Source organism: Podarcis tiliguerta (assembly GCF_965153285.1).
Source record: "Podarcis tiliguerta genome assembly, chromosome: 14".
Classification (NCBI taxonomy): domain Eukaryota; kingdom Metazoa; phylum Chordata; class Lepidosauria; order Squamata; family Lacertidae; genus Podarcis; species Podarcis tiliguerta.
In genome coordinates, this window is record NC_139547.1 from 25499982 (window position 1) to 25527572 (window position 27591).

The 27591-nt window shown below is 46.5% G+C and overlaps 1 protein-coding gene across 1 annotated transcript in view; it reads right to left on the reverse strand.

Annotated features, from left to right (window-relative positions):
- The window catches only part of IGDCC4 (immunoglobulin superfamily DCC subclass member 4), a 73301-nt gene that overhangs the window by 15783 nt on the left and 29927 nt on the right, over nt 1–27591 (reverse strand). The window contains exons 4-14 of the mRNA XM_083411846.1: nt 27108–27241; nt 19360–19497; nt 16302–16457; nt 14519–14929; nt 12670–12834; nt 10947–11084; nt 10295–10465; nt 8662–8895; nt 4101–4208; nt 2350–2533; nt 871–998 (exon numbers count right to left, since the gene is read on the reverse strand). Of these exons, the coding sequence (XP_083267972.1) occupies nt 871–998; nt 2350–2533; nt 4101–4208; nt 8662–8895; nt 10295–10465; nt 10947–11084; nt 12670–12834; nt 14519–14929; nt 16302–16457; nt 19360–19497; nt 27108–27241 (1967 nt within the window). The remainder of the gene's footprint in view (nt 1–870; nt 999–2349; nt 2534–4100; nt 4209–8661; nt 8896–10294; nt 10466–10946; nt 11085–12669; nt 12835–14518; nt 14930–16301; nt 16458–19359; nt 19498–27107; nt 27242–27591) is intronic.

Sequence of the window (27591 nt, forward strand, 5' to 3'; positions counted from 1 at the left end):
GAAGGGGGTTTATCGAGCAACCATTAATGCAGATGCCTCCAGATGTCAGGGACTGGGCAGAGGAGGTACGGTAGAGACCGCGTCCCCAGCCTGACCCTTCCAGAGAAGAAGAAAACAGTTCAGAATTACAACAGGGGTGTGAGTATGAGTTCTAACACACTGAAAAATTGATTTCCTTGCAGAGCAAATATTAGTTATTGTCGTAAATATTTATTTGCTTTTGCCTGTACTGGAGATTTCTATCTTTACTGAGAATTTTTTTCAATGAACAGCAGAATATTTTTGAATAAGCAGTTATAGGGGCTAAAAACTTACATTTAAAACTCTCTTAAAACTAAGCACTGCAAGAACCTGGATAAGAACCCAAGCCATTTTGCTGCTTGAGGCAAAGGGAAAGGTGGCGCCTCCTCTGTTCCCATCATTCCACATGCAGAAGCCAAGGAAATGGCAGCTGAATGTGACAGTGGAGGTAGAACACAGCAGCAGCCTTCAGTTTGTCTAATCCTCTTTTAAAGCCAACTAAATTGGTGGCCATCACTGTCTCCTGTGGGACAGAGAGCCACAATTTAACTATGAGCTGTGTGAAGAAGCCACTGGTCCCAGGGTTGGGAGAGAAGCAGCCATCAGTCTAGGCAGGTGATATGCCCAGCTCTGTTCTGCCCAACACCTTTTCCGTCAATGCCTCCATCCCTCATCTGCTGTCTGAGACTCTGCCTAACGCTGCCTTGCTTTGCCTAACGATAGGGCCGGCCCTTCATGGAACACATATGCTATTGTTCAGTTAGGTAAGGTAGCCTGCACTCCCCCATTCAAATCTTTCGCCCAAAACCTGCAGGCATTTATTTATCAAGTACTCTGTTGTGTACTCACTGTCTGGAAGGGTGAACCATTCCACCGCATTCCCAAATGGCCCATCGACACCGACGCCATTCGACTGTACGGCAAATTCGTATCTGGTGAACGGCTTCAGCCCACTGATGAGGATATCTTCATCGGAGCTATGGAAGGAAGAATGCCCACAAGGGAGAAAATATTATGACACCATCTGCAATCTGTGTACCCCCATAAGAAGACTGGCAGCTGTCAAAACAGAAGAGATGGCAGGTCTTGTGGTTTCATAGTGCTTCACTTGATATTTGAGAGTCTTACCTAATAGCAGCCCCACTTGAAGCAAAGAATTCATTCAGAGAAGTCATGGGCTTCTCTGTGATAGGACAGGAAACTGATGGATGCAGAACTCACTGGCCTTAATGCTGACCCATGGATTGCCAATATATGGTTTATTAAGTCATGGATTATGTACAGGGCTGGAGAACTTCAGGCCCAGAGGCTGAATGTGGTTCTTCAAGGCTTTCCTCAGGGCGTACCTCCCCTCATCAGCCCTGCTTTGCACCCTCCTTGAATGTTTTTGCCTTGCTGGAATGTGTCCTTGAACTCCCATTAGGTGTCTGGCCTGCTTGGATAGAGAGCAGGGAGGACAGTAAGAGTCTGCATAGAAACTAGCCCAGTGTACAAAGGTAACATGCACATTCATTGGCCCTTCTCATGAGTCGCAGCAGAAGCTGCCAATAATGGGCCATCTCCGTACATGTAAACCTGCCTGTCCTTTAATATGAGCTTCTTTTTTTAAAAAGTTTTTTTTAAATATTCTTGCTCAATTCTCTTTAAAAGCCTTCCAAATTAGTGGCCATCACTGCCTCCTGTGGGAATGAGTCACATAGTTTAACTATGGGCTACGTGAAGAAGCCCTTTCTTTTATCTGCCCTGAGTCTCCTAACATCCAGCTTCATTGGAAGTCAACAAGTTCTAGCGTGATGAGAGAGGGAGAAAAACGTTCACCCGTCCTCTTTCTTTGCAGCAGCACCCCATATGCAGACTGCACGGGTGCTCAGTCACACTCTTCTTCTTTTTTGTAAATCTTTATTGGTTTAACATACAAACATACAATGAAAATAGGTATAACAAAGTTAAATACAGAAGTAAATAACGGAAAAGGGGAAAAAAACCTCACGATGTTAAAACAATTTTTTTAAAAAAGAAGAAGAAAAAAACCCAAGAGTTTCATATCTATCAAATAAAATTTTTTGCAAGAAACTTCCAGTTGTTCTCGTTATACTTTTTCTATTGTCATGGTATTATCACACAGTTTTTATATCCTTTTTCTTACATTCCACTATGATATTTATTTCATTTATCTATTGTTCACAAGTATCATTCCACTTCTGCTAAGATGGTATCACTTTTACAATATAATCTTATATATCCCTTAAATATTTTCCATTCTTCTTGGGTTTTCTGGTTTAAGGCTCCCCTGACTTTTCCCGTTAGCTTTGCTAGTCACCCTCTTACCTTGTGTAGTAAGTCACAAGCGAGGCGTTTTTCAGCCCCCAGGGACTGAACCGCACGGTGTAATTGACGATCTTCACCGTGGTGAAATCCGGCTTCTTCCACCTCAACCAAATTGACGTGGAGCTGTTGGATTCCACGTAGACATGGGCTGGGGGCAGTGGTGGGCCCTTCTGAAGTGGAGGGTCTGAAAGGATGATCAAGAAGAAATGCAGAATCAGGCACATGGAGGATGACTCCTGGACCAGCTTGCAAAGGAACAACAGCGGAAATTACAGAGGAACAAGGCAGGGTGAAATGTTGTGGTCAGATGAGCCACAGAATGTGGAAGAAGTCAAATGGGGATGACTGGAGCTGTGGTCCATAAGAACCTCAGCAGAACCTACTGGATCAAGCCAACAGCCCATCTAATTCAGCACCCTGTTCTCACAGCTGCCAGCCCAAAAAGCCTATGAAACAAGCAAGCAGGACCTGAGCACAAGAGCTCTTTTCCCTCCTGTGGTGTCTGGCAACTGGCATTCAGGAGCATGACTGCCTCCGACCATGGAAGCAGAGCAGAGCCTTCTCCTTCATGAACTTGTCCAACCCTCTTTTAAAGCCATTCAAGTTGGGGGCCACCACTGCCACCTATGGAACCACCTTTCATAGTCTATGCTCTGCTTGAAGAAGTCATTTCTTTTAACGGTCCTGGGTTGTCCAACATTTGGCTTCAATGGATGTCCACAAGTTCTAGGGTTAGAAGAGAAGGAGAAAAACTTTTCTCTCTCCTTTTTCATGCGTGCAAACTGCATCTAAAGGGAATTTTTTAATATTTGATGTTTTCTTGTTGTTGTTGTTGTTTTTAAATACAGTGGAACTTCGATTGTTGGATGTTTTGTCTTTCAAATGCCGACAACCCAGAAGTGAATGCTCCCATTTTCGAACATGTCTCAGAAGTCGAACGGCTTCCAAGGTGTGTTTCTCCATTTTTTCAATGGATTTTGCCAGCTGTCCGTTGAGCCTCGGTTGACAAACGTTTCAGAAGTCGAACTGCCTTCTGGAACTTATTAGGTTGGACAACTGAAGTTCCACTGTATTCTGTTGGAAGCAACCCAGTTAGATGGTTGGCATATACGTAATGAATTGTTGTGGTTGCTTAAGTTCTTAAACAATCATGCCACCTTTTACACATCTTTTCTCTCATCCAAAAGTCCCCAATACTGCAACGTTTCCTCATAAGGGAGTTTTTCCATCCCCTCAGGGCTGGATTTAGGTTTGATGAGGCCCTAAGCTACTGAAGGTAATGGGGCCCTTTATATGTCCAGCTGTCCTTTGTCAGCAACAAATTGTCGCTGTTTCTTGTGTTGAATATATGCTATATGGTAATTGATGAACCTAATAGAATCATAGAAGTGTAGAGTTGGAAGGGACCACAAGGGCCATCTAGGTCCATACACAACTCAAAACACTGTTGCTTTATGTAGGCTTTATTTTAATTTGTTTTTTATCTTATATTTTGGAAATGTACATCCAGTTTTTTTCTTTTAATTTTTTTTTAGGCCCCCAAGAGAGTGGGGTCCTATGCTATAGCTTGTTTAGCTTATATGTGAATCTGATACTGCATTCCCTTGATCATTTTGGCTGCCCTTGTCTTAACACCTGGAGGCACCAGGTTGGCAAAGGCTGCCTTATCATATTGCTTTGTGGGAAAGCCATCCACAAACATGAGCCAGGAGTCAAGGCCTTGCAGCAGCAGCAGCAGCAGCAGCATCTACCTGCTACGGTTACAGGCGCCCTCTCGGTCCTTCCCTTCCAAACTGCCGCGTAGCCATCTTCATGCTTGTTGAACGCCACCAGCTTCACTTCGTAGAGTCTCCCAGGAACTGGAGAGAATAAGAGGAATAGAAGAGTGGGTCAAGCAACGAAAAGAGCAGCATGGCTTAGAAGAGAAAAATAATGGCTACCATCTCCATTTCAGCAAAGGGCCGTATCCAACAGAGTTCTCTCTCCACCAGTGGAGGAACTCTTGGGCTAGCAGATGGAAGAGTTTGAAAGAATCCAATGCAACAATGGCACTAGCGGAAGCTTGTTGCACAACAGCTGGTTTGTGCCGCACAATCCATTACACAGCCATCTGTGGTAATGAACCAGCACAAGTATGCTGCTAAGTGACTTCAACTTAGCACTGCACCAGATACAACCCATTCATAATAATTAAATGTGTGCCTCACATAGTAAGAGGTTTGCAAGACAAGGCAAAAGTTCTGCCTAGTCCAGCATCTCTGTTTCTGACAGTGGAGAGACAAACGAGTTGGGAAGCAGAGCGAGAAGGCAAACTCTCCCCTTTCTCATTTGGCATAGTTTTTAGTGGCATTCTGCTGTTCTAGTCCAGACTTTCCCAGCCTGTTGTTCTCTAGATGTTTTGGACAACACCTCCTATTACCCTTTCTTAAACCACCTGTGCCTTGTGTCCCGTGGACTTATTTTGGTGATCGTGAGTTCTATAATTAACAGGTGTGTCTTTTTAAAACAAAGAAGAGAATAAATCAGAGAAAACTCCAAAAACTGAAAAGCAAGGGCAATTAGCAGCAAAAATCCGGATGATTTAGTTTGGTTTAATGGTCAGAGCGCCGGACTAAGACGAAGGTCCAAATACCCAATTAGCCATGAAGTTCACTGAGGGGCCTTGGGCCAATCACAAGTCTCTCAGAATTGTATCCAACTAACTTTTACTTATAGGAGACCCACTGAAATAAATGACTCTAACTTAAGTCCATTAATTTCAATGGGTATACAGTGGTACCTCGGGTTACATACGCTTCAGGTTACAGACTCCGCTAACCCAGAAATAGTGCTTCAGGTTAAGAACTTTGCTTCAGGATGAGAACAGAAATTATGCTCCGGCGGCGCGGCAGCAGCAGGAGGCCCCATTAGCTAAAGTGGTGCTTCAGGTTAAGAACAGTTTCAGGTTAAGTACAGACCCCCGGAACGAATTAAGTACTCAACCCGAGGTACCACTGTATTCTAAGTAAAAGCTGACTTAGGCCCATTAATTTTGAATTTCAATGGGTCTATTCTGAGTAAAAGTTAGGTTGAACGCAACCCTCAGACTTTAACCTATTTCACAGGGTTGTTGTGAGGATAAAAAGGGCAAGGGGAGTAAGTGTGTACGCCCCCTTGAGTGCCTTAGAAGAAAAGTGGGATATAAATGTAATGAATACATTTAAAATTAAGAGAAAAACTTGGCGTCCCATATCCATCTCCCTTTGCCCAACTAGAATCAAGTGCCGGGTGAGTCTTTAGTAACCTCCTCCAGGCAATTGTCCTTTGGCATTTCATCACTACGGGGGGTTGTACAGTGACTCTACTCCACGCTCCCACTGACCCCACCTCTTGAATAGAGCGAACCAGGAACAGGCTGTTTAAGCATTTTCATTGGATGCTGCCAAAATATAAATAGGGCATTTTTTTAACCCATTAAATGAGTGCATGGACCTGCTGTATTGCTGAAGGCCATCCAGGGCAGACCATGGCCTTGCAACCAAAGCGGAGCTTTCCGGCAATGTGAATTCTGTGTTAGCGCCAGATGCAGCCACCCTTTTTGGCTGTGCTGCAATCCAAGCCAAGCTCCAGAGAGAGCAAGCCAAGAGGGCTATTCTAAAGCTCGCCTGCTTCTTTCTTCACCCCTCTTTTGTAAGATCTGCTTATTCAAGGGAACTGCTTGAGCATCTCAAAGTTTACAAATAGAGGGAAAATGGGGCAATTCTCTCTTTGGACACCCAGCTCCTTGTTCCTCCCCAAATAGCCTCCCTCCCCCCACTTCTTGTTGGTTTCATTGACGAAGCTCTGCTAATTAAGGATGTGCCTATTCAGGGCCTGCTGTGAAGAAGATGGCCAGCTCCTTTCGCCACCACAATATGGCCTGTACAAAAGCACATTTTGGCTGTGCCAGTGTATCACTCTTCTTTTGATTGTGCAAGTGTGTATGGAGGGGGGGGGGAGAGTGGTGCCACTCCCCCCCCCCAAAAGGAAAAGCACATGGATGGCGAGGATCAGAAAAGCCTTACACTTGTGCAACACACATTTGCATCTAGAAGAGAGAGAAAACATTTTAGCTCCTTTTTTCTTTTTTCTTTTTTGCCAGCCTCCCTAAGAATGCCACAACAAAAAGGTTTTTTTGTCTGCTCTGAAAATCTTGGCAGCAGGCAGAACAGAGTCGGCCTGGAGATGGTCCAAACTGCAGAGTGGCTGTGTGTGTGTGTTGGCTGAGGAGTGTCTCAGCATAGAGCAAAGGCTTAAAAGAGGGACCCAGCGCCAAACATCTCCCCACACAGGGTGCCCTCTCTCTACAGTCACAGCCCAAATGTAATGGAGGTAGACCTCAGGCCTGGTTCAGGCAACAGCGCATAGAATAAATGTTCTATGGTTGTTAGACAACCGCCAACTCAACTTCCTCCTCTTTCAGGCATGGATTTCTACCTACCCAATCCATAGCACAACAAACTGTACCACTGAGGTTGTATCCAACTAATGCCACATTTGCACCATGTTTTTAAAGCACTATGAGATGTCAGCTTAAACAGCCATGGCTTCCCCCAAAGAATTCTGGGAGCTGTAGATTGTTGCGGGTGCCAAGGGTTGTTAGGAGATCTCAAATTCCCCCCACAGAGCCACAGTTCTTAGAGTGGCTTAACAATATATCCCTCTGGGAATTGCAGTTCTGTGAAGAGGAATAGGGGTCTCCTAACAGCCCTCAGCACCCTTTTAAAAATGACACCTGCCAGAAATCTTTGGGGAAACCAGGATTGTTGAAAGTAGTTATTGTGAGGCTTTCAGTGTCTGGTGCAAATGCGGTCTAAGTGCTACTTAGAGCAGGGGCAGAATTTGGTAATCTTTGGTAGGATAAAGCCCTGAGTGAGGCCAAAATTTTGCACGCCCAACTGGATCTTCTCAATTATAGATCTTCTCAGTTTTGCGCCCCCTTGGCTTGGTGCCCTGGGCAGGGGATCCGCCTGCACTGCCCTAAATCTGGCACGGTTCAGGGCAGCCATGTTGAAAGCATTAGGCATGCCTACTAATTTTAATGGGTCTACTCTGAATAGGACTAGCATCAGATACAAGCTTTGGAATTATGCTAGCATGACTAATGCAGGGAGTTTTGGGTAGTGATTTTATCTATTTACTTCATAAAATTTATACACTGCTTGATTGCAGAAAAAACAACTGCAAGTGGTTCTAGTGCCTGGAAGAAGTCCTGTTTCCTCTACCCACAGCTATCTAGATTCCTCACTCTCCAGACTCCATGGCCCACTCTTCCCAAATTTTCAGAATCTCCCCCCCTCCTCACAATTCTATACCTCTGGACTAGCCTTTGCCAGATCTCATGCCCTCCGGATTTTTCTGACTACAACTCCCTTCAGTCCCAGCCAGCACGGAATTGTAGCCCCAAACATCTGGAAGGGCAACAAGTTAGGGGTGCTCTGTCTGAACCCTGTCTTGAAATGTCAGCATATGAGATGGCCCTCACAAGCAGTGCATGCCATTTATTTTATTCATTTAACAAAATGTGTATACTGCATAACTGTAAAAAAATCTCTAAGCAGCTTACAAACAAACAAACAAAAAACCCCATTAAAATTATTGGTAAAAATGGGTATTTAAGAACATTAAAGATGGTTAAAATCAGCAGGAGCTAAGAAGAAATGAAACAGATTTAACTTCTATGTGTCTGGAAGTTTGCAAAAGTTGGGTTAAGTGGCAACATTTATCCCAGCTGGAAAAGCTGTATTTCTTTGGCATGGCATTTAGAATGAGGTTGAGGGCCACATTCCTTTCAGGGTAATCTGTTGAGGGCCGCAAGTCAGCAGAGGGTGGAGCCAATGGGGCCCTTGCTTTTCTCTCTCATCCCGCCTCTCTGTTTTCTCCTTCCTCGCTACCCACATGAAATCAGGTTGAGAACCACGGCCCTCAGGCCGCAGGCTGATCACCCAAGTTTTAGAAAGTTTGGGTCCACACAGATCGGAGAATGTTCTGATTGGTGGGCTCCTTGCCACAGACAACCTCCATGGCCAGTTCACAGGAACAAGCAGGGCACAGGAAACCTTTTCCGAGAGCGAACGTGGTGTAGTGGTTAGAGTGTCAGAGACCTGGATTCAAATCCCTACTTGATCATGAAGCTCGCTGGGTGACCTTGGGCCAGTCACTGCCTCCTGACCTAACCTACCTCACAGGGTTGTTGTGAGGATTAAAGGAAGGAGGAGGAGAACCATGTACGCCACCTTGACATCCTTGGACAAAAAAAGGTGGGATATAAATTCAACAAACAAATGAACTTACTTAACTCTGTCAGTTCATGCTGCTTGACCTTCTTCTTCAGCTTTATCGGCCCAACATCCCAAGCGCCATCCCCAGGACCTTCGGAGAGGTTCTCCTCACTCGTCTCCTCTGTGGCCACTTCGCGGTAGTAAAGTTTGTAGCCTGAAATCTGGGCGTGGTTAGCTGGAGGTTGCCAACTCACCAGTAGGGACTCCATTTTCGCTCGGACTTTTAACTCAGTCGGGGCAAACGGAACTAGGGGAAGCAAGGAAGAAACATCAACAGTGGTTGCCTCAAGAATCAAGGTGCTAGGCTTTTGTGTTTGTGTTTGTGTGTGTGTGTGTGTGTGTGTGTGTGTGTTTGTTTGTTTTTGGTGTATAAAGCACTACTCAACTTGGGACCAGGAAACCTGAAGGATTGTCTCAGCCCTTATACACCCCAGCTGCTCTGCAGGTGAGGACCTCGTGTAGATACCGTCTTATCAGAAGGCCCACTCCACACAATACAGGAATTGGGTCTTAAGCATTGTGGCACCTTTGGAATTCTCTCCCTTTACGCATTAGAAAGGCACAGACTTTGTTGTCTTTTTTGGTTCCTGCCGAAAACCTTCCTCCTTCGACAAGCCTTTTAAGCAGAGCTCTCGCCCAGTCTGTATCTGTACTGGAATTGTTTTAATTGCTTTTGTTGTTGTTTTATCAGCTTTTTGTTTGCTGCCCATGGCTCCTTTGAGAGGAAGGCAGGGTGTTATGTACTGAGCTGAATAGGATCCAAAAGGCAGCAGTCTGATTGGTCCTAGAACAATAGGATTCAGAATGCAGCAGTCTGATTCGTCCACAGGAGCCACCCAATCCAGCTCCAGTTGGAAGTGAATCCGCAACCTGATTGGCCTACAGGTGAATCCCGAAATTAACCAATCACGTGGGAACCATTGCGTAAATAATGTATATAAAGCAGACATTCTGGGGGAACTTCCATCCCTCCTCACCACTGTGAACTGAATAAAGAGCATGAAATCCACTCTTGACTCTGAGTATATTTCACAGGGTGTAAAATAAAATAATAATAAATGTACTATTCTCGGCTCCTTGGAGGAAGAGTAGGATAAAAATACAAGAAGGTACCATACAGGATTGTACTAAATCAGGGTAAGCAGTGCAGTACTCTCCAGATGTTTTGGAAAACAACTTTCCTCATCCCCAACCATTGACCAAGATGGCTGGAGCCAATGGGAGCCAGAGCCCAACAACACTGGGGGGCACCAGGTTTCCCAGTGCCTCCCCCACTCTGTTAAACAGTTTGCCTGGGCCAACTGCCACCCGTGCTGCTTGCTCACTCACTTGCCACCTGTTCCTGCTGGAGTTGGTGTGGTCATGAACTGCTGTGTGATGACAGCCTTACATTTTTATTTATATAGGAAGAAAATACTCTGGATCCATTCTGATGAAGGGTGCTACATATACATTAAAAATCAAATAAAGGAACCAGCATTTCATTGCCACCTTGATCTCAGTCTTGCTCTCCTTGACTATCTTTGATTAAAGCTTCCACATACTTATCTTGGATCCGAATTCCATTTGCAGACACAAAACTCTCCATGTCCTACTATGCCCTGAGAGCAGCGGACATGATCCTCGTGGGCAGTGGGCTGACCTACCATGAGTTTGGTTGTCTCTATCCGGGGTACGGTGCTGTGTCCATTCTGAAGGGGCCCCATAGCCCACGCTTGTACTCGCAGCAATGCGCACTTTGTAGACTTTATTAGGGTGCAGGCCATGAAGAGTGAGTTGGGTCTCATTCGCACCAACCTCGGTTGAGGAAATCAGATCTGTTAGAAAAACAGAGCCCAACATGCTGAATCTAACATGCTGGTGGGTGCTAGAGAATTCCATCAGAAACAGAAATGGGAGCAGAAATTGACACAGTTCACATGTACATCTAAGGTCAGAAACAGAAAGAACACCAGTGAGTACAAGCTATTGTTTTACATAAATAATTACGTTACTTTCTGCACTGTTTTTGATGTTTCCCTTCCACTGAATTTGATTGTGAAATTAATTACATTAGTTTTGGTCAGTGCTATTTTTCTCTAAAAATAGGTGCTGGTACTCAGTACCCCCTGAAAAAAAAAGCACTGGTTTTGGTCAAAGCTTAGAGTGAGTAAACAACACCAGTTTTGCTGGAAGTTGAACTGTAGCAGAATGGAAACAGCACTGATTGCGATGAACCCAGGACAGGGTGAAAATCACTGCTTCGCTACATCCCTAATCGTGCCCCAGTTTCTGGCACCAGAACCATCTCTTCCTTACCTTCCTTGAGGGGAGCGTAGTCAATTTTGTACTTGGTGATTCTGCCATTGCTGAGTTCCGGAAGGAGAGGCAGCCAAGTCACCTTGATGTCCATTGGTGTTGTGCTAGAAAGAGACAGCTGAGGAGCTGCGCTGGGAACTGGGGAGTGAAAGGATAAAAGCAATGACTCCACCTCGTCACAAAGGAAACGAGCAAAACACCCATTTGGTGGGTGAAAACACACACACACACACACTTGAACCTGGAGGGCTCCATTGATTGGCTGCAGATAGGTTTCCAGGCTCAATTTGAAGTGTTTGTTTTGACCTTTAAAGCCTTAAATGGCCCAGAACCCCACAGTACCTTAGGAACCACCTCTCCCCACATGAACCTACATGGACCCTATGTTCATCACCTGAGGGCCTTCTTTGTGTGCCCCCTCACAGGGAAGCAACACAAGGACAGGCCTTTCTAGTGGTGGCTCCCCAACTATGAAACACTGTCCCCAAAGAGATATGCCTGGCGCCATCATTACAAACTTCTAGGCACCAGACAAAGACATTCCTGTTCACCCCAGAATTTGGGTCTTAACTGGATGATAGGGTGTGATTTATACCCAAGTCTGTATTGATGTTCATCTTCAGTAGGGCAGGATAGGGGCTGACCATTTTATGTTATTGCAAGACGAACACTTTTCGTTAATTTATGTTCTTTTATTTATTCATTTCAAATTTTGTTTTATGCCCGCTTTTATAATTGTAAGTGTCTTTGAGACATTTTGGTAGCAGGTGACAAATAACTGTAATAATAAATAATAAGGAAAATAAATAAGAGAACATTTGGAAACACACTCTGCAATTCACTTAGCCAACCTATTTCCTCTAGGAATGGAAATCTGGCTGTTTTCATTTCATGAAGAAGCGTTTTCTAACACCAATGCAAAGAGACATTTCCAAGGGGGAAGGGTGGAGATACCAGAACACCAGGACTGCACAGCAGGAGAACCGCCAAGCTGAACTGATCTCAGGGCAATTTCTTTATTTTTGATAATGCACCTGCATGCTGTGTCATATCAACAGGGTGCCTAAATGGCACAGGGTTGGCTACTAGCCACAATGCCTAAGTTAGACCATGGCAGCCTGCCTCTAAAAACCAATTGTTAGGAGCCACAAATGGGAAGAGTGTTGTTGCACTCAATATCCTGCTTTTGGGCTTCCTGTGAGAACAGAATGCTGACCAGACAGGCCATTTAGAAATTAAATGTTTCACTGTTGTACCTGGCAAAGAAGGGAGGATTGCTGAACAAATTTGTCTTCTTTAAAATTATTTTGTCTTCCGGTCTGCTGCAGAGGGAATGGCGGCACACTCCGTGTCATCCGAGTAAAGGACGACATGGTTCTGGCTTTCAGGGCTCTGGGGGTAAACGTCAGGGCTAGGCGACCCCCCCAAAAAACCCCACGGGCAAGTGGGGACTCTAGGGGTCCAGCAGAGTGTGTGAACTCGCCTTAAACCCAGCTCTCCCCGACGCAGCTTTTGCAAGGGGGGAAGGGAAGGCTTGAGTCTGCAAATTGGGTTAACCTCATCTAATTACAAACACAAATGAAGGTCACCCCTTCAGTTCAAAATACTTCTCCTTGCTGCACACACACACACACACACACACACACGGGGTCCGCTATGTGATTTATTTCTTCCAGGAAGCATGGGGGTGGGGAACAGTCCCTTCCCCTCCAAATCTACGAACCATCCTCCAGTGTCTGTACATTGATGGAAGAGGAGGTTCGGCTGGCTCCAAGCTGCGAATACGCCACCACATAGAAAACGTAGTTGGTGCTGGGCTCCAGATCTTTGACCTGGAACTCTGTCGTGTCGTTATTCACTGCGAACTGGTACTCCACATTGTCAGCGCCTAGAGAGGGTACACAACGCTGTCAGACAAAAAAGAAAAGAAAAAGAAGAACGTGTTTTGTCCTTTCTTCAGAGCGGCTTCTTGCAAGCAGCTCGTAGAAAAGGTCCAGTGCGCCTTTCACGGCACGCAGTTTGGCTTTTAAGCAAATGCTGGGGCTGATCCCACCTTTTCAACACAATCAGGGTTTCAAACCCACATTTCTGGCAACAAGTTAGGTGATATCTGCACCAAACATTGAAAGCGCTATTACACAGTCATGGCTTCTCCCAAAGACTCCTGGGACTTGCAGTGTGTTGAGAGTTTTAAGAATATGTTAAGAGAGTTGTTACGAGACAGCTATTCCTCTCATAGCCAGTGGCGTAGCGTGGGGGGTGCAGGGGGGGCTGGCCACACCGGGCGCAACATCTGGGGGGGGGCGCTCGCACTCGCAGCTCTCTGCCCCTACCTGGCTCACTCACTCTCTCTCACTGCAGTGCTGGCTGTGCGAATCCGATCCGAGCCGCCGGGTCGCCACCCACTGTGGAGGGGAGGGTGCCAGGCATGTGGTGCGGTGCGGAGAGAGAGCGAGGGACTATCAGGGGGAGGGACAGTGCAGCGGGGGGGGCGCAAATTACTTGCCTTGCCCCGGGTGCTGACAACCCACGCTACGCCACTGCTCATAGCGCTATAGTTCCCATGGTGGTTTTTAGCAACAATTCCCTCTTTTCAGGGTTACATCCACCCCCTTCATACTGTGCTTTTTATTTATTTATTTATTTATTTATTTAGACAAAGTCATAATCATAAATAAATAAGAATAAAAATGTGCACCCCACCACCAAGACCATTCCATTGCAACTATCCAAAACTTCAACACCTTTTGTGATGGATTGACCCCTTTCCGTTTTAACAGTACAAATTCTACAAACACCCTCCATATCTCCTTAAAATCACTTCTCCTGCATATTCCCCATCCTACCTTAATGGCACGTGTTAATTTATCATTGATAGTTATATCCCACACCTTTTTATACCATTCTTCCATTTTATATTCTGCTTGCCCCTTCCACTTCCTAGCTATCATAATTCATGCAGCTGTTAATAAATTTGTGAGCAAGTCCTTCAGGAGGAGGAGGAGTGAAGGACTTCATACTGCGCTTTGACCTCAGCAGTGGCCGCCTCCCAGAGCTCCAATTCCCAAGTGCAAAGAGGGACTGACTGTTAAACCACTCTGAACTCTCAGGAGCCTTAACAAACTATAGCTCCCATAATTCTTGGGGGAGGGAGCTATGACTTCTTGAAGTGGAATGCATGTGTTTAAATTTATGGTGCGGGTGTGGCCTAAAGAATAACAGGGCAGTCAATTCTGCGCCAATTAACTTACAGCTGAAACAGAAACTCAGGCTTTTAAGAGAGGCCCAAACAGCATTAGAAGGCTAGCTGGTTTGACCTTCAAGTAGGAGGAGGCCAGGAGGCTAGCTGCCCAATAATAATAAGAATAATAATATTTCTACCCCGCCCATCTGGCTGGGTTTCCCCAACAACTCTGGGTGGCTATCAACAGAACATTAAAAACAGAATAAAACTTCAAACATTAAAAACTTCCCTAAACAGGGCCGCCTTCAGACGTCTTCTAAAACTCGATACAAAGTCAATATGCCATGAAACAAACTATGATGACCAAACAACCATTCAAGGGACATACCCGAAGCCTTCTGGTAATGGAGTGAGAAGCCAATGATCCGCTCGCTGTTGAACTCTGGACGTTCCCAGGATACCAAGACAGTCGTGCTGGAGAGAGAACTGGCAGACACCCTCTTAGGGGCGCTGGGCAAACCTTCCCGCACAATCACCACCAGCCTGGCCCCAGCACACGCCATGCCCAGGTGATTCTCTGCCACGCACTGGTAATAGCCAGCGTCGTCCAGCCCGATCTGGTTGATCACCAGGGTGCCGCTACTTTGCATTTTCACCCGCCCTTTGGACAAGAGAGGCTCTCCGTTCTTCATCCAGTGGATGCTGGGAGACGGCTCTCCTTCTGCTTTGCACACAAACCTGGCAGTACTGGCGCGGGTCCGAGAAATGGTCTCCGGAGCCTGGGAGATGACAGGGGGAGCTTAAGAGGCAGAAGAAGAAAATTAGCTTCTAAAGGTTAGGAAAGGGGCTATTTCATTTAGAGGAAAGGCAAGGAAGAAGTGACACGGTAGAGCAGCATAAAATCATGAATGGGGATGGATAATACTAGAACCCAGGGACAGCCAATGAAGCTGAATGTTGGAAGACTCAGGGCAGGCAAATTAATGGAGGATAAGGATAAGGGATGCAGGTGGCGCTGTGGGTTAAACCACAGAGCCTAGGGCTTGCCGATCAGAAGGTCGGCGGTTCGTATCCCCGCGACGGGGTGAGCTCCCGTTGCTCGGTCCCTGCTCCTGCCAACCTAGCAGTTCAAAAGCACGTCAAAGTGCAAGTAGATAAATAGGTACCACTCTGGCGGGAAGGTAAACGGCGTTTCCGTGCACTGCTCTGGTTCACCAGAAGCGGCTTAGTCATGCTGGCCACATGACCCGGAAGCTGTACGCCGGCTCCCTCGGCCAGTAAAGCGAGATGAGCGCTGCAACCCCAGAGTCGGCCACAACTGGCGCTAATGGTCAAGGGTCCCTTTACCTTTACCTTAAGGCTAAGGAGTTGCTACTTGTTCTCCCTTCACTGTCAGAGTCAGTATGCCTCTCAGTATCAGCTGCTGCGAATCCCAAGTAGGGAGAGAGGGTTGCGTTTGAGACTTGCTTAAGGGCTTCTCATAAGATAGGTTGACTGGGGCTCGTGAGAGTTGTAGCCCAAACATTAGGAGAACACCCAGTTGGGGAAAGTTGTCCTAGCCCAGTCTTTGAGGCAGGAGCAACGTGTACCTTCCCTTCGACAAAGTGAAGGCTAACGAAAACCATTTCTTCTAGTCCTTCCTGCTGGAATAGATACAGGGGCCTGGAAGTGGTGAGTGGGCCCCATAAGCAAGCAGGGGAGACCTTGGTTCATGCAGATACCCAGCACTCAGTTTTGCAAGGACCCAGAAATAATAGCCCCCAAATACTGAGGCAGTTTTTACAACTAAAGAGCATAGGAAGGTGGAACTTACAGCTTTGAGCTTCTAAGTCCTTTACAGTGCAGTGTTGAATTTTATTTGAAGAAAGCTTTTTATTATGTATTTTGTGTTTTTATCTTGTATTTTTATGCTGTGAACCACCCTGAGATCTTCAGATAAAGGGCAGTATACAATTTTTAAATAATAATAATAATTATAATCTGAGCCAGACATCTAGCTCAGCATTGCCCATATTAGCTGGCAAAGTCTCTCTAGGATTTCAGGCCTGATTTTCTCCCAGCCCTACCTGGAGATGCTAGGGACTGAACCTGAGACCTTCTACATGCAAAGCAGATGCTCCACCGAGCTACAGTCTATGACAGCACAGAACTGGTTTATTCTCTGTTCTCACCAAGAACTCTGAGCTCAGCCGCAGCGGTTACAAACTGCCTGGTCTGGGGTTTATTGGCACGGCAGACATAGATCCCTGAGTGATGGAGCTGGGCATGAGGAATCAAGAGGTTGGTCCGTCCCAGCACAATCACATCTGTGGAAATAGGGTCCCCATCTGCAAAGGAACAACAAGGCATCAAATTCTTAAGGAAGATAATGGGGGGAGGGAGAGAAACCCTGCACATTATCATCTTAAAAGTGCATCGCTCCGGCAGGATGATGATCTTAATATTTCAGACTTTAGGGCAGACTTTTTGCACTCAGTTTTGAGAACCGTACGTTTCTGCTATAATTTAGAACCAAGTTTTTAGGAGTCATTCTAATTTCCAAGTGATTGCTTAGAGCAGCCAAAGAAAGACTGTACAGTTGTGTCCCCTACTTAATCAGGGGACACACTGCACTGGAATGTATGAAGACCAGTGGAGGGGTGTTGCAATTTTACATCAAAATTGGTTTCTCTTATGGCACAGAGGCAGAGGTGGGGGGGGGAACCTTTTTCAGGGCAAGGTCCACATTTTCTTCTGGTCAACCTTCAGTGTGGGGTACGTGCCAGAGGTGGACAGGGCCAGAGCAAAAGGGATCAGAACAATGAATGCAAACTTTACCTTTGTAAATCTGGCTAGTTTCTACATACACACATCTATATCTTCAATGCTTTTTTGGTTACAAAATGAGGTGCCAGTCCTCATGCCTTGTTAAGAATGGAAGAAGAGCTTGCTGGATCAGACCAAGGGTCTATCTAGCACAGCATCCTTTTTCTCTTTTTTAAAAATACAATTTTTATTAAATTTTCTGTTTTACAATTTAGAGTACTCCTTTTTACATTCTTAAGATATCAGTGACTTCCCTTCTTCTCTTTCCATGGTTCATTTTACATATCATAATTCCCCGCATATTTTACAAAAATTATACCATTCCGTATTCCATTATTACATCCATCAAAACTTATTTGCACTGTTGAATTTATCTTAATGCAGTTTCAGCTGTACATAGTTATTTCCCATAGATTCAATAAATGTTTTCCAATCTTCTCTAAACGTATGTTCTTCTTGTTCTCTTATTGTATAAGTTATGTCTGTAAGCGGTACATATTCTATCAACTTAAGTTGCCATTCTTCTTTGGTTGGGATCTCGCTCGTTTTCCATTTTGGGGCTAACAAAAGATGGGAATATATAAATTACCTTTTTTGACACCTGGGAATTTCAGTCTGAATTATCCCCAACAGAAAAGACTCTGGGGGTTTGGGGGAGGGAAGTACTTTCAAACATTTTTTTCCAATTCATTATAGATCATTTCCCAATGCTCTTTTACCCTCTCACAAGTCCACCACACATGAAAGAATAATCCCTCTACCTCTTTGTACAGTATCCTGTTTCTCAACCAGATGCCTGTGAGAAAACCACAAGCAGGATCCGAGCTCTCTCCTCCCATGGTTTCCAGGAACTGGCATTCAGAAGCATCACTGCCTCTGACCATAGAGGCAGAGCATAGCCATCATGGCTAGAAGGCATCGATAGCCCTCTCCTTTATGAATTTGCCCAGTCCTCTTCAGAAGCCATCCAAGTTGGTGGCCATCACTGCCTCCTGTGGGAGGTGTTAGGATATAGTTCTGTTCCACCTCTAGAACAGGCATGTGGAGTTGTTGTATGTCACATGTCTGTTTACTTCCAGCACCTTCTGCTGGGAGCTTCCGTTGTATATAGCTTTTCCCTATGCTGTTTGCTTGGACACGAAGGGAAGCAGACATGTGTTTCCTTTGTCCTGATGCTGAATAAATGCTTGTAAATATGCTTACATATGCCTCTGTCCGCTACTTCTGTTGCAAAGAGTTCTTATCTCTGCTAGCTTGCGTGCTCAGTCTCTAAAAGTCTCTGAGGCTTGAGTCGCAGTTTTGATGCTGCTCTGAGAACTGGAGTTCACCCGGCTGCCAGCCAGTGGGCTGGAGCCAGCTAGGGGCCAGCCAATTGCCCCCGTCTCCCCGGACGCATCCCAACAGGAGGGAGTTCCATAGTTGAACTGTGTACTGCACAAAGAGGTACTGTTTAAAGGGCTGTGGGTGCCAGCTCATAATGGCTGGCATGGGCAGCCCCCAAAAAAGAAGTGCCAATACTCTGGACTAAGGAGTCCCATTGCACACAAAAAGCACTGCATCTCCCTACACCCAGGCAAGCAGCCATTACTCAACGCCACATCAAGCCAGGCAGAAACACTCTAGGAAGCTGTGAAGTGGCATCAGTGTGGGGTGAGGCTTGGGCACAACAAAGAGGGTGGCTGGAGAGGGGTGTTGCCTAGGGGAGGGCTAGAGGGCCAGGCAGAGAGACATAGAGGGCCACATTAAGACCCTCGGCCTCAAAATTCCCCAGCCTTGTATGTTTGGGGCAGGGCAGTTGGTTGAAGTTAAAGGCCCTGCTAATCTCCAATCCTGCAAAATTAGGTGGGTTGGCTCTTGTTTGGGCATCCTTTGATCTGCATCAAATTTGGGGCTCTGGTGACTTTCACACGCCACCTTCACTCCCACAGGGAAATGCCGCGTTTCTTAAAAAGAGAGGCATGCCCCAGCCCTGCCCCATCCTCAGCGCCTTCAGCGATCTTTATCACGTTTTTATAATCCTAAAGATAACCCGAGAGTTATTTTTGCAAAGCAGCAACAGATGCGGCCGGCCCCGCGAAACGTCTACAAAAGGCCCGACCCTCCTGCCCTGCCCTTTCGAGCTGGGGGGCGTCATTCGATATTGGCCGTGTCCAATTTAGATCAAAAGGCATCCAGCAACTAGAATTCCGTATCTTTTACAGATCAAACAACATAAATGAACCGCATGCTTTTGTATCGCGTTAACGTTAATGGGAGAGCTCGACTCGGGAGCCGTTCCCCGGCCACGGAGAGCTCGGCCGCCTTGTATTCAGTTGCATTTTGCAAAGCTTCTCAGGGCGCATTCCTCTCCTGATGGGTTTTTCAGAAACCAAAGGGTCCCACCGTCGCCTCTTGGCATCAAAAGGGCTGGCGGTCTTCACTTACCATCCCGTATCCAAGAAACAAATGGGGTGGGGTTTGCAGATGCCATGCACTCCATCACGGCGCTCTCTCCAACCACGACGGTGGCGTTCTCTGGCACGGCGATGATGGCAACATCCCCTGTCGCAGGCAGCTGGTGCCCTAGCGGAATAAAGGACAGGTTTTTAGTCTTTCCAAAAACGAGATAAAGGAGTCGAGGCATTCTAAGCAAGCCAAACTTTCAAGGGAAGAAGAAGAAGAAGTCCCAGCAAAAGAAGAATGGATACAAAAACTTATGGAATATGCAGAAATGGTGAAACTTACCAGAAGAATAAGAAATCAAGATAACAAACCTTTTTATTATAAAAGAGTGGAAATGGTTTATTGAATATTTACAGATAAATCGTAAACAGATAAAAACACTGGCAGGATTATATATTTAAAGAGTATATATTTAAAGAAGATAAAAATAAATGAGTAAGTTAAGTGAATTTGGATACGCAGAAGGTATTAAAAATAAATTTAAGGAACCGAAGAAAGAGGTGGAAGGAAGTCAAGTTTTAAAATGTCAAAATGATTGTAAAATCAGTGAAATGTATATATCTGTAAATAAAAAAATTAAAAATCTAAGCAAGCCAAGCTTTCAGGAAAATAATCTGGTTCTTCCAGGCCCAGAGCTGCTTTCAATTTGATGACTATGAGCGAAGGAGGGATCCTGTTCATGGCACAAGCGGGATCCTGTTCATGGCAAAGGACTGTAGCTCCACAGCAGAGCACCTGCATGCATAAGGTCCTAAGTTCAATCCCTGGCATCTCCAGAAAGGGCTGTGACAGTGTCCTGTCTGAAATCCTGGAGGATCACTGCCAGTCTGTGTAGGCAATACTGAGTTAGATGGACCAATGCTCTGACTCAGCGCAAGGCAGTTTCCTATGTTCCTAATTGAATCACTCTGTTATTCAAAATCATGAGAACCAGAATATTGATTTATTTTTTAGGGAAAGGGGCTGCAGCTCAGCAGCAGAGCATTTGCTTGGAATGCAGAAGGTCACAGGTTCAATCCCTGGCTGCATCTCCTGGCAGGGCTGGGGAAGACTCTTGTCTGGAACCCCAGAGAGCTGCTGCCAGTCAGTGTGGACAATACTGTCACCGTCCTGATGTTGTTGGACTCCAGCTCCCCTCGGCATGGTCAGGAATGATGTGAGCTGGAGTACAGCAACATCTGGAAGGCTTCATCACACACACACACACACACACACACACACACAGAGAGAGAGAGAGAGAGAGAGAGAGAGAGAGAGAGAGTTTTAATCTGCGGTACCAAGGATCAAACCTGGGACTTTCTGCATATAAACATGAGCTCTGCTGCTGATCCAAGGGCCTGTCACCCTTATTCTGCCTGCTCCACTCCCCTTTCTACCTTAAGCACCAAACAATAGGATGGCAGCCTACCCTTCCAAGTTACAGAAACCTGTGTGCTTACTCTGTTACAAGGCCTCTACCACTGTGAGAACAGGATGCTGGACCAAATGGCCCATTAGCCTGATCCAGCAAAACTCTCCTTTGGTTCCTAATTCAGTAAAGGAACCCCTGACCGTTAGGTCCAGTTGCGGATGACTCTGGGGTTGTGGCGCTCATCTCGCTCTATAGGCTGAGGAAGCCAGCATTTGTCCACAGACAGCTTCCGGGTCATGTGGCCGGCATGACTAAGCCACTTCTGGCGAACCAGAGCAGCGCACAGAAACGCCGTTCACCTTCCCGCTAGAGCAGTACCTATTTATCTACTTCCACTTTGACATGCTTTCGAACTGCTAGGTGGGCAGGATCTGGGAGCTCACTCCGTTGTGGGGATTCTAACCGCCAACCTTCTGATCGGCAAGCCCTAGGCTCAGTGGTTTTAGGCTACAGCGCCACCAGTGTCCCTCCTAATTCAGGATTCACCTCAATTTAAAGAAATCAGCCCGTCACCTCAAGCTCAACGTTGGCGTCTTGTTTGAGATACCAGGAGACATGTGAGACGATTTACTCTTCCAGCAACAAAAGCTGCCCCCCTTCCTCATTTTCCTTACTGCAATGACCAATCAGAGTCAACATTACTTTGAGAAGCAAACACTTAATTCTCAGGCTCACCAATTGAGAGCGTCCTCTCGTTGATCAAAATCGCTCCCTCCCTCCTTCCCACGTTTCCATTGCTTAATCTTCTGGTTAAACAGGTTAAAACTTGCAAAACTAATTATGTGATAAAGAATGGAGGTTCCTGTAAAACCTCCTTTTGTTTCCCAATGGACAAGGACTGTACAGTGTGCCCCCTCCCTTGGAAAAGGGTGGGTGGAGAAAGGCTGAGTTTTGAAAGCTCCTCTGCAGCGACCTCAAAATGGGTCTCTCGCTATCTGCAGAAGAATGGTAGAAAATCACTGACGGATCCTTTTCCCTCCCCTTCCCTCTATTGAACAGCTGCTCCAAAAGCCTGAATCTATTCTCAGGGGAGGTTCTCGGGGGCTGAATAAAACCTCAAGCTCCTCCTCTGGAAAAGGGTGAGAAAGTTCACGGCAAAACAGCAGAGCAGGGCTCAGTTGTCTGATATCTCGCCGTCTCAGGCTGTTGCTGACAGCTGAGATCCAAGCCGGTCGCCGGCCTCCCCACCAGCAAGCGAGCCATGTTGGAACGCAAGTGGTGTGGGGCTGAGCATTTGCGAAATGCAGGGGTTGGGGGGCAGAGGCAATGGCAATGGCGGCAGCCACCCGTCTCTGCCTGGGCAGGCCTTCTCAAAACTGACTCTTAAGGCCACTCCAAGATTCATCTGTGCTGTGGGGTTGTTGGAAGAAGGGAGGAACCTGAGGGCAACCCTGGTTTCATGAAAAAATGGGGTGTAAAGGGGGGCAACAGAGAAAGAGAGAGAAGAGGGCAGCAGGGAGAGAGACAATGTCCACTTTTGTCCAGGCCTGCAATTCCCAACTGATTACATTTCACAGAATTTCGGCCTTGACTTATAAAAAGGTTTCAGATCCCCAACTCAGCTATGAAGCTCAGTGAGTGACCTCAGCCTAACCTACCTCACAGGGTTGATGTTGAGGATAAAATGAGGACTGGGGGAAAATCTTGCAAGCTGCCTTGAGCTCTGTGGAAGAAGGGTGGAATGAAGATGTTTGTATTGGTGGAATTACAAAACAGGTGCAGGTAGGAGCTTTCTTGGGGAAGGTCCGTGGCCCAGTGACAGAGCATCTGCCTTGCACGCAGAAGGTCCTGGGTTCAATTGCCAGCACCTCAAAACAAGACTGGGAATTGACTCCTGTCTGAATTCTCAGAGAGAATTCCTGCTCTTTACTGCTGGATTGGAGCAAACAGCAATCCACAGAAAACCCGAATTGCCGTTTGCTCTGACTTAGTGGTAAAGATCGGGTTTTACAATGAAAAGCGGAGCGGGGGGGGGGGGTCCAGGAAAGCTGTGCCTAGAAAGCTCAAAGGAAAAGTTAAGTGTGGATAAGCCCTCAGTGCAGACAAATACTGAGTCAACTGTCTGGTTTAGTATAAGGCAAATTCCTATATTTCTGGCTTGCAGTCATGGACAGCTCCCTGTTTGATATGAAGAAAAGGTGCAATGATCTGGAGGCAGAATCCCTGCTGGGATTTGCAAGTGAGGAGAATGTTGTGCTCAATTCCTTCTTGTGTGCTATTTATTTATTTATTTGCTTACTTACTTACTTACTTACTTACTTAATTTATATCTCACCTTTATCTCTGAGGAGCTTAAGATGGTATACATGGGTCTCCCCCATCTAATAATAATAATAATTTTATTTGTACCCTACCCAGCTGACTGGGCTGTCCCAGCCATTCTGGGAGGCTTCCAACATATATAAAACATAATAAAACATTACACATTGAAAGGCTTCCCTATACAGGGCTGCCTTCAGATGTCTTCTAGAGGTTATGTAGATACTCATCTCCTTGACACCTGATGGGAAGGCATTCCACAGGGTGGGTGCCACTTCTGAGGAGTAGGTCCCCCGATGCAACAATTGGGGTTGGGTGGGTGCCATGGCTTTGCAGCTAAAGAACTGGGTAAGCCTGCCATTACTGGAGAAGACGCTGGGAGGCTGCTGCTGGCAGAATCGCTTCCTGTGGCTCTGTCACCACTAAAAACGTGCTTCCAACATCAAATATTTGTACAAGATACGAGCACCAGGGTAGAGAGCCAGCAGCTTCAGCCCAGCAGAGCTTCTCCTCCCTCAGGACAAAGCAAAGCAGCAGCAGATTGAAGAGAAGGCGGGGTGGGGGGGAGGAGGAGGATGCGAGGGTTAAGGTTCCTTCTGGGCAACTCTGGGATGGAGGGGGGACACATGCCAGTGGTGGGCGTGGCCAGATGCCAAAGTGGGCGGGGCAACAAACAAATGCTATCTTTGCACAGTCAGCTAGTTTCTACACGCGCTCAAAACACTCCACCCCTCTACCCTCTGCCTAAGCAAGTGAGAGGCGCTATCAGAGTTCAAAGACACATTCTGGTCAGGCAAAAACACTTCAAGCAGGACTGGTAAGGGGTGTGGCTAAGGGCCAGGCAGAGAGGACTAGAGGGCCGCATTCCCTACCCCTGCTCTCTTTGTTTCTATGCTGAATCCACACATGCACACTTTCCTATTGAGTTGGGGTCCAACACAAGAAGAAGAAGAAGAGTTTGGATTTGATATCCCGCTTTATCACTAGCCTAAGGAGTCTCAAAGCGACTAACATTCTCCTTTCCCTTCCTCCCCCACAACAAACACTCTGTGAGGTGAGTGGGGCTGAGAGACTTCAGAGAAGTGTGACTGGCCCAAGGTCACCCAGCAGCTGCATGTGGAGGAGCGGAGACGTGAACCCAGTTCCCCAGATTACGAGTCTATCGCTCCTAACCACTACACCACACTGGCTCACCAGTTTTCTTTTCAGAAGAGAGACTGTGGCTGGCTCATACAGTGGTACCTCGGGTTACAGGCGCTTCAGGTTACAGACTCCGCTAACCCAGAAATAGTACCGCAAGTTACCGTATTTTTCGCTCTATAAGACTCACCAGACCATAAAACGCACCTAGTTTTTGGAGGAGGAAAACAAGAAAAAAATATTCTGAATCCCAGAAGCCAGAACAGCAAGAGGGATCGCTGCGCAGCGAAAGCAGCGATCCCTCTTGCTGTTCTGGCTCCTGGGATAGCTGCACAGCCTGCATTCGCTCCATAAGACGCACACACATTTCCCCTTACTTTTTAGGAGGGAAAAAGTGAGTCTTATAGAGCAAAAAATACGGTAATAACTTTGCTTCAGGATGAGAACAGAAATCGTGCAGTGGCAGAGCAGCGACAGCAGGAGGCCCCATTAGCTAAAGTGGTACCTCAGGTTAAGAACAGTTTCAGGTTAAGAATGGACCTCCAGAACGAATTAAGTTCTTAACCCGAGGTACCACTGTATTTGGCATCCCACTTTGGAGAGGGCAGAAGGTGGGGAGTTCTTGGTCACCCTCTCTGAGGTCTGGACAGGGACTTAAATGACCAGGGCTATGCTATTTCTCTCTCTCTCTCTTTGTGGAGATATTTCCTCTAAGTGACGACAACTTCTCCATTTCAGGGCCATGAAAGAGATCTGCTTGTAAAAGGCCCCCAGATCCTTCTCCCCGTTTGGAATGCAGTTCCCCAAGGAGCGTCTGGAAATTTACACCGTGACGTCTGCCCGGCCTGAAACATCTGCCGCTCGCACGGCAACAGCCCCGACTCACAGTTGCTGCCTGCATCTCCGCCACCAACAGGGTAGCAAACCCCTTTCGCTGACCTTCGACGGAGATGAGCTCGCCTTTGAAACAGCCAAGGGGGTGGGGGTGGGGTCCCCTCTCCATCCAGAGAAAGAAAAACTGGAAATTTTTAGAAGACTCCTATTCCCCTCTCACAGAACTGCCAATTCCCAGAGCAGTTTAACAATCAATCCCTCTTCAGAGCGAACTCTGGGGATTGTAGTTCCCAGAGGCAAACATATGTGTTTTGACAAGTGGTTTGTTTCTTATGCATTTAGACACCTCTTTAGATACTGCAAACAAATTTTGCCTGATTCCTGAGATGGAGGAGCAAGTTTTTGCCAATGTTTGGATATGATTGGGTGCTCTTTTGAATCAAGATGGCAGGCTGACCGTTTCTATGCTGCACTAATTTTTGGAGGGGTTTCATAGAATTCCTGAGCAGCTTCAGGTATGAGGCTGCCAGTGCATGTATGTATAAAGCTTTGTTTAACAACAGCAACAGAAATAGTTTCTGACCAGACGCCACTTGCCTTCCTTGACTGCTTTGGAAATAAGGAGAGAAGCAAAGGATCAGCCACCTGCCAGAGATGTCAAGGATCTTTCAGAGGGCGGTGTTTCTTATTAAAAACAAAACATCACATTCCTCATCCACAGATGAGTTTTTGTCACCCACAGTCATGTTTGGCTGCCTTTTGTCTGCCTCAGGGTGGGGAGTTTTATTTTCCTCATAAAAGAGAAGAAAAAATAGCCTGGCAACTGCTTAAAAACAGTGGTTTTCAAACTCTGAGTAGTATGTAACTCGATGTTAAAGTAGACTTACTTAAATTGATGGACCGAACTTAATAATGTTCGTTAACTTCACTGTTGAAAACCATGCTGAATGCCACCCAGTGCTCCTGGGAGAACCTCAGTTTTTATCCAGAACCTTCTTAGGATTCATCAATGTAAGGCTGACAGAGAAGGACGCGGGTGGCGCTGTGGGTAAAACCTCAGCGCCTAGGGCTTGCTGATCGCATGGTCGGCGGTTCAAATCCCCGCGGCGGGGTGAGCTCCCGTCTTCGGTCCCAGCTCCTGCCCACCTAGCAGTTCGAAAGCACCTCTAAGTGCAAGTAGACAAATAGGTACCGCTTTATAGCGGGAAGGTAAACGGCGTTTCCGTGTGCTGCGCTGGTGCCGGCTCGCCAGAGCAGCTTCGTCACGCTGGCCACGTGACCCGGAAGTGTCTCCGGACAACGCTGGCCCCCAGCCTCTTAAGTGAGATGGGCGCACAACCCTAGAGTCGGACACGACTGGCCCGTACGGGCAGGGGTACCTTTACTAACTTTACTGACAGAGAAGTATGCCCTTTAAACATAAGAGTACTCCTCAATAGTGTAGTGGTAAACCCAGAAGTGCAAGGTTCCTTCATGACAGTCACAGACACACACCCTTCTTAGATTATGCAATAATTTCACAAAACAATAAGAATAATAAGAATAATAATGGATGCATTGCAATGATTAATGCAGATCTCTGTGTGCTGCCTTTCAGCTATATCTACTCATTTCTATGCATGTACGAATGATTTTGAGTGCTCTATTATTTCCTTTTGGAGTGACTTAAATTGCGTTTTCCATAAAGTTACTCAGCGCTGCCCCAGTGACTCTCCTAGCACCATCCTAACAGTTGGTCCCCATTCCCCTCCTCACTACAAGCCTATCTGGTAGTGGAAGGGATTGTTAATTACAGGTGGCAACATTAAAAAAACACACAAAAACACAGGCAAAATGCAAAGTCAAGTGACTGTAGCTGCCACCATCTTTATTTTCCCACAATGCCTCTGGCCCCGAATGTAGCATTCCAGTGTACATCACTGGAAGTGATGTAAAAGATTGTGGTGGCTGCAGACACCCAGCTCAGAGTTACTCTTATTGGTGCTGGGCCATAAAAAAAAGGATGGAAGAAAGAATCAAATGTCACTAAGGCTGACAGATCTAGCTATTAAAAGAACAAAGAAGTTTTAGCTCATATAACTCCTACCTTTTGAGATGCTGAGAACTGCTCCAGAGCTGTAGAGTTGCCCTGCCCAGTTGGTTGCCACACAATGGTACATTCCAGCATCACTCTCCTGCACGTCTATGATCTGGAGGACCCCGTTGGGGAGTTCAATGAACCTGTGGGAATCAAACGACAGGGGGATATATATATATATTGACTGCCATGCTAGGTCGAGCCAATACACCAGCCATATAGCACAGATCATGGGGCTGATTCACATGCACGTGTAACTCCGCATTATCCCTCGGTGTTATGAGAGTGGGAATGTCAGGATCTGTCAGAGGAGAAGGACCTCCAAGTCAGGGGAAAGCACAGTGAGTGGGGAGGGAGAGAGTCCCACACTGTTTTGGCTGGACACTTCTGTGCTGGAGTGGGAGTTGGCTGGGCCAGATCCTGCGTTGACTCCCAAAAACGATGTGCCCGGGGTAACCAAGGATGCACCTGGTCAATTGGTAGGGCCGGCTAG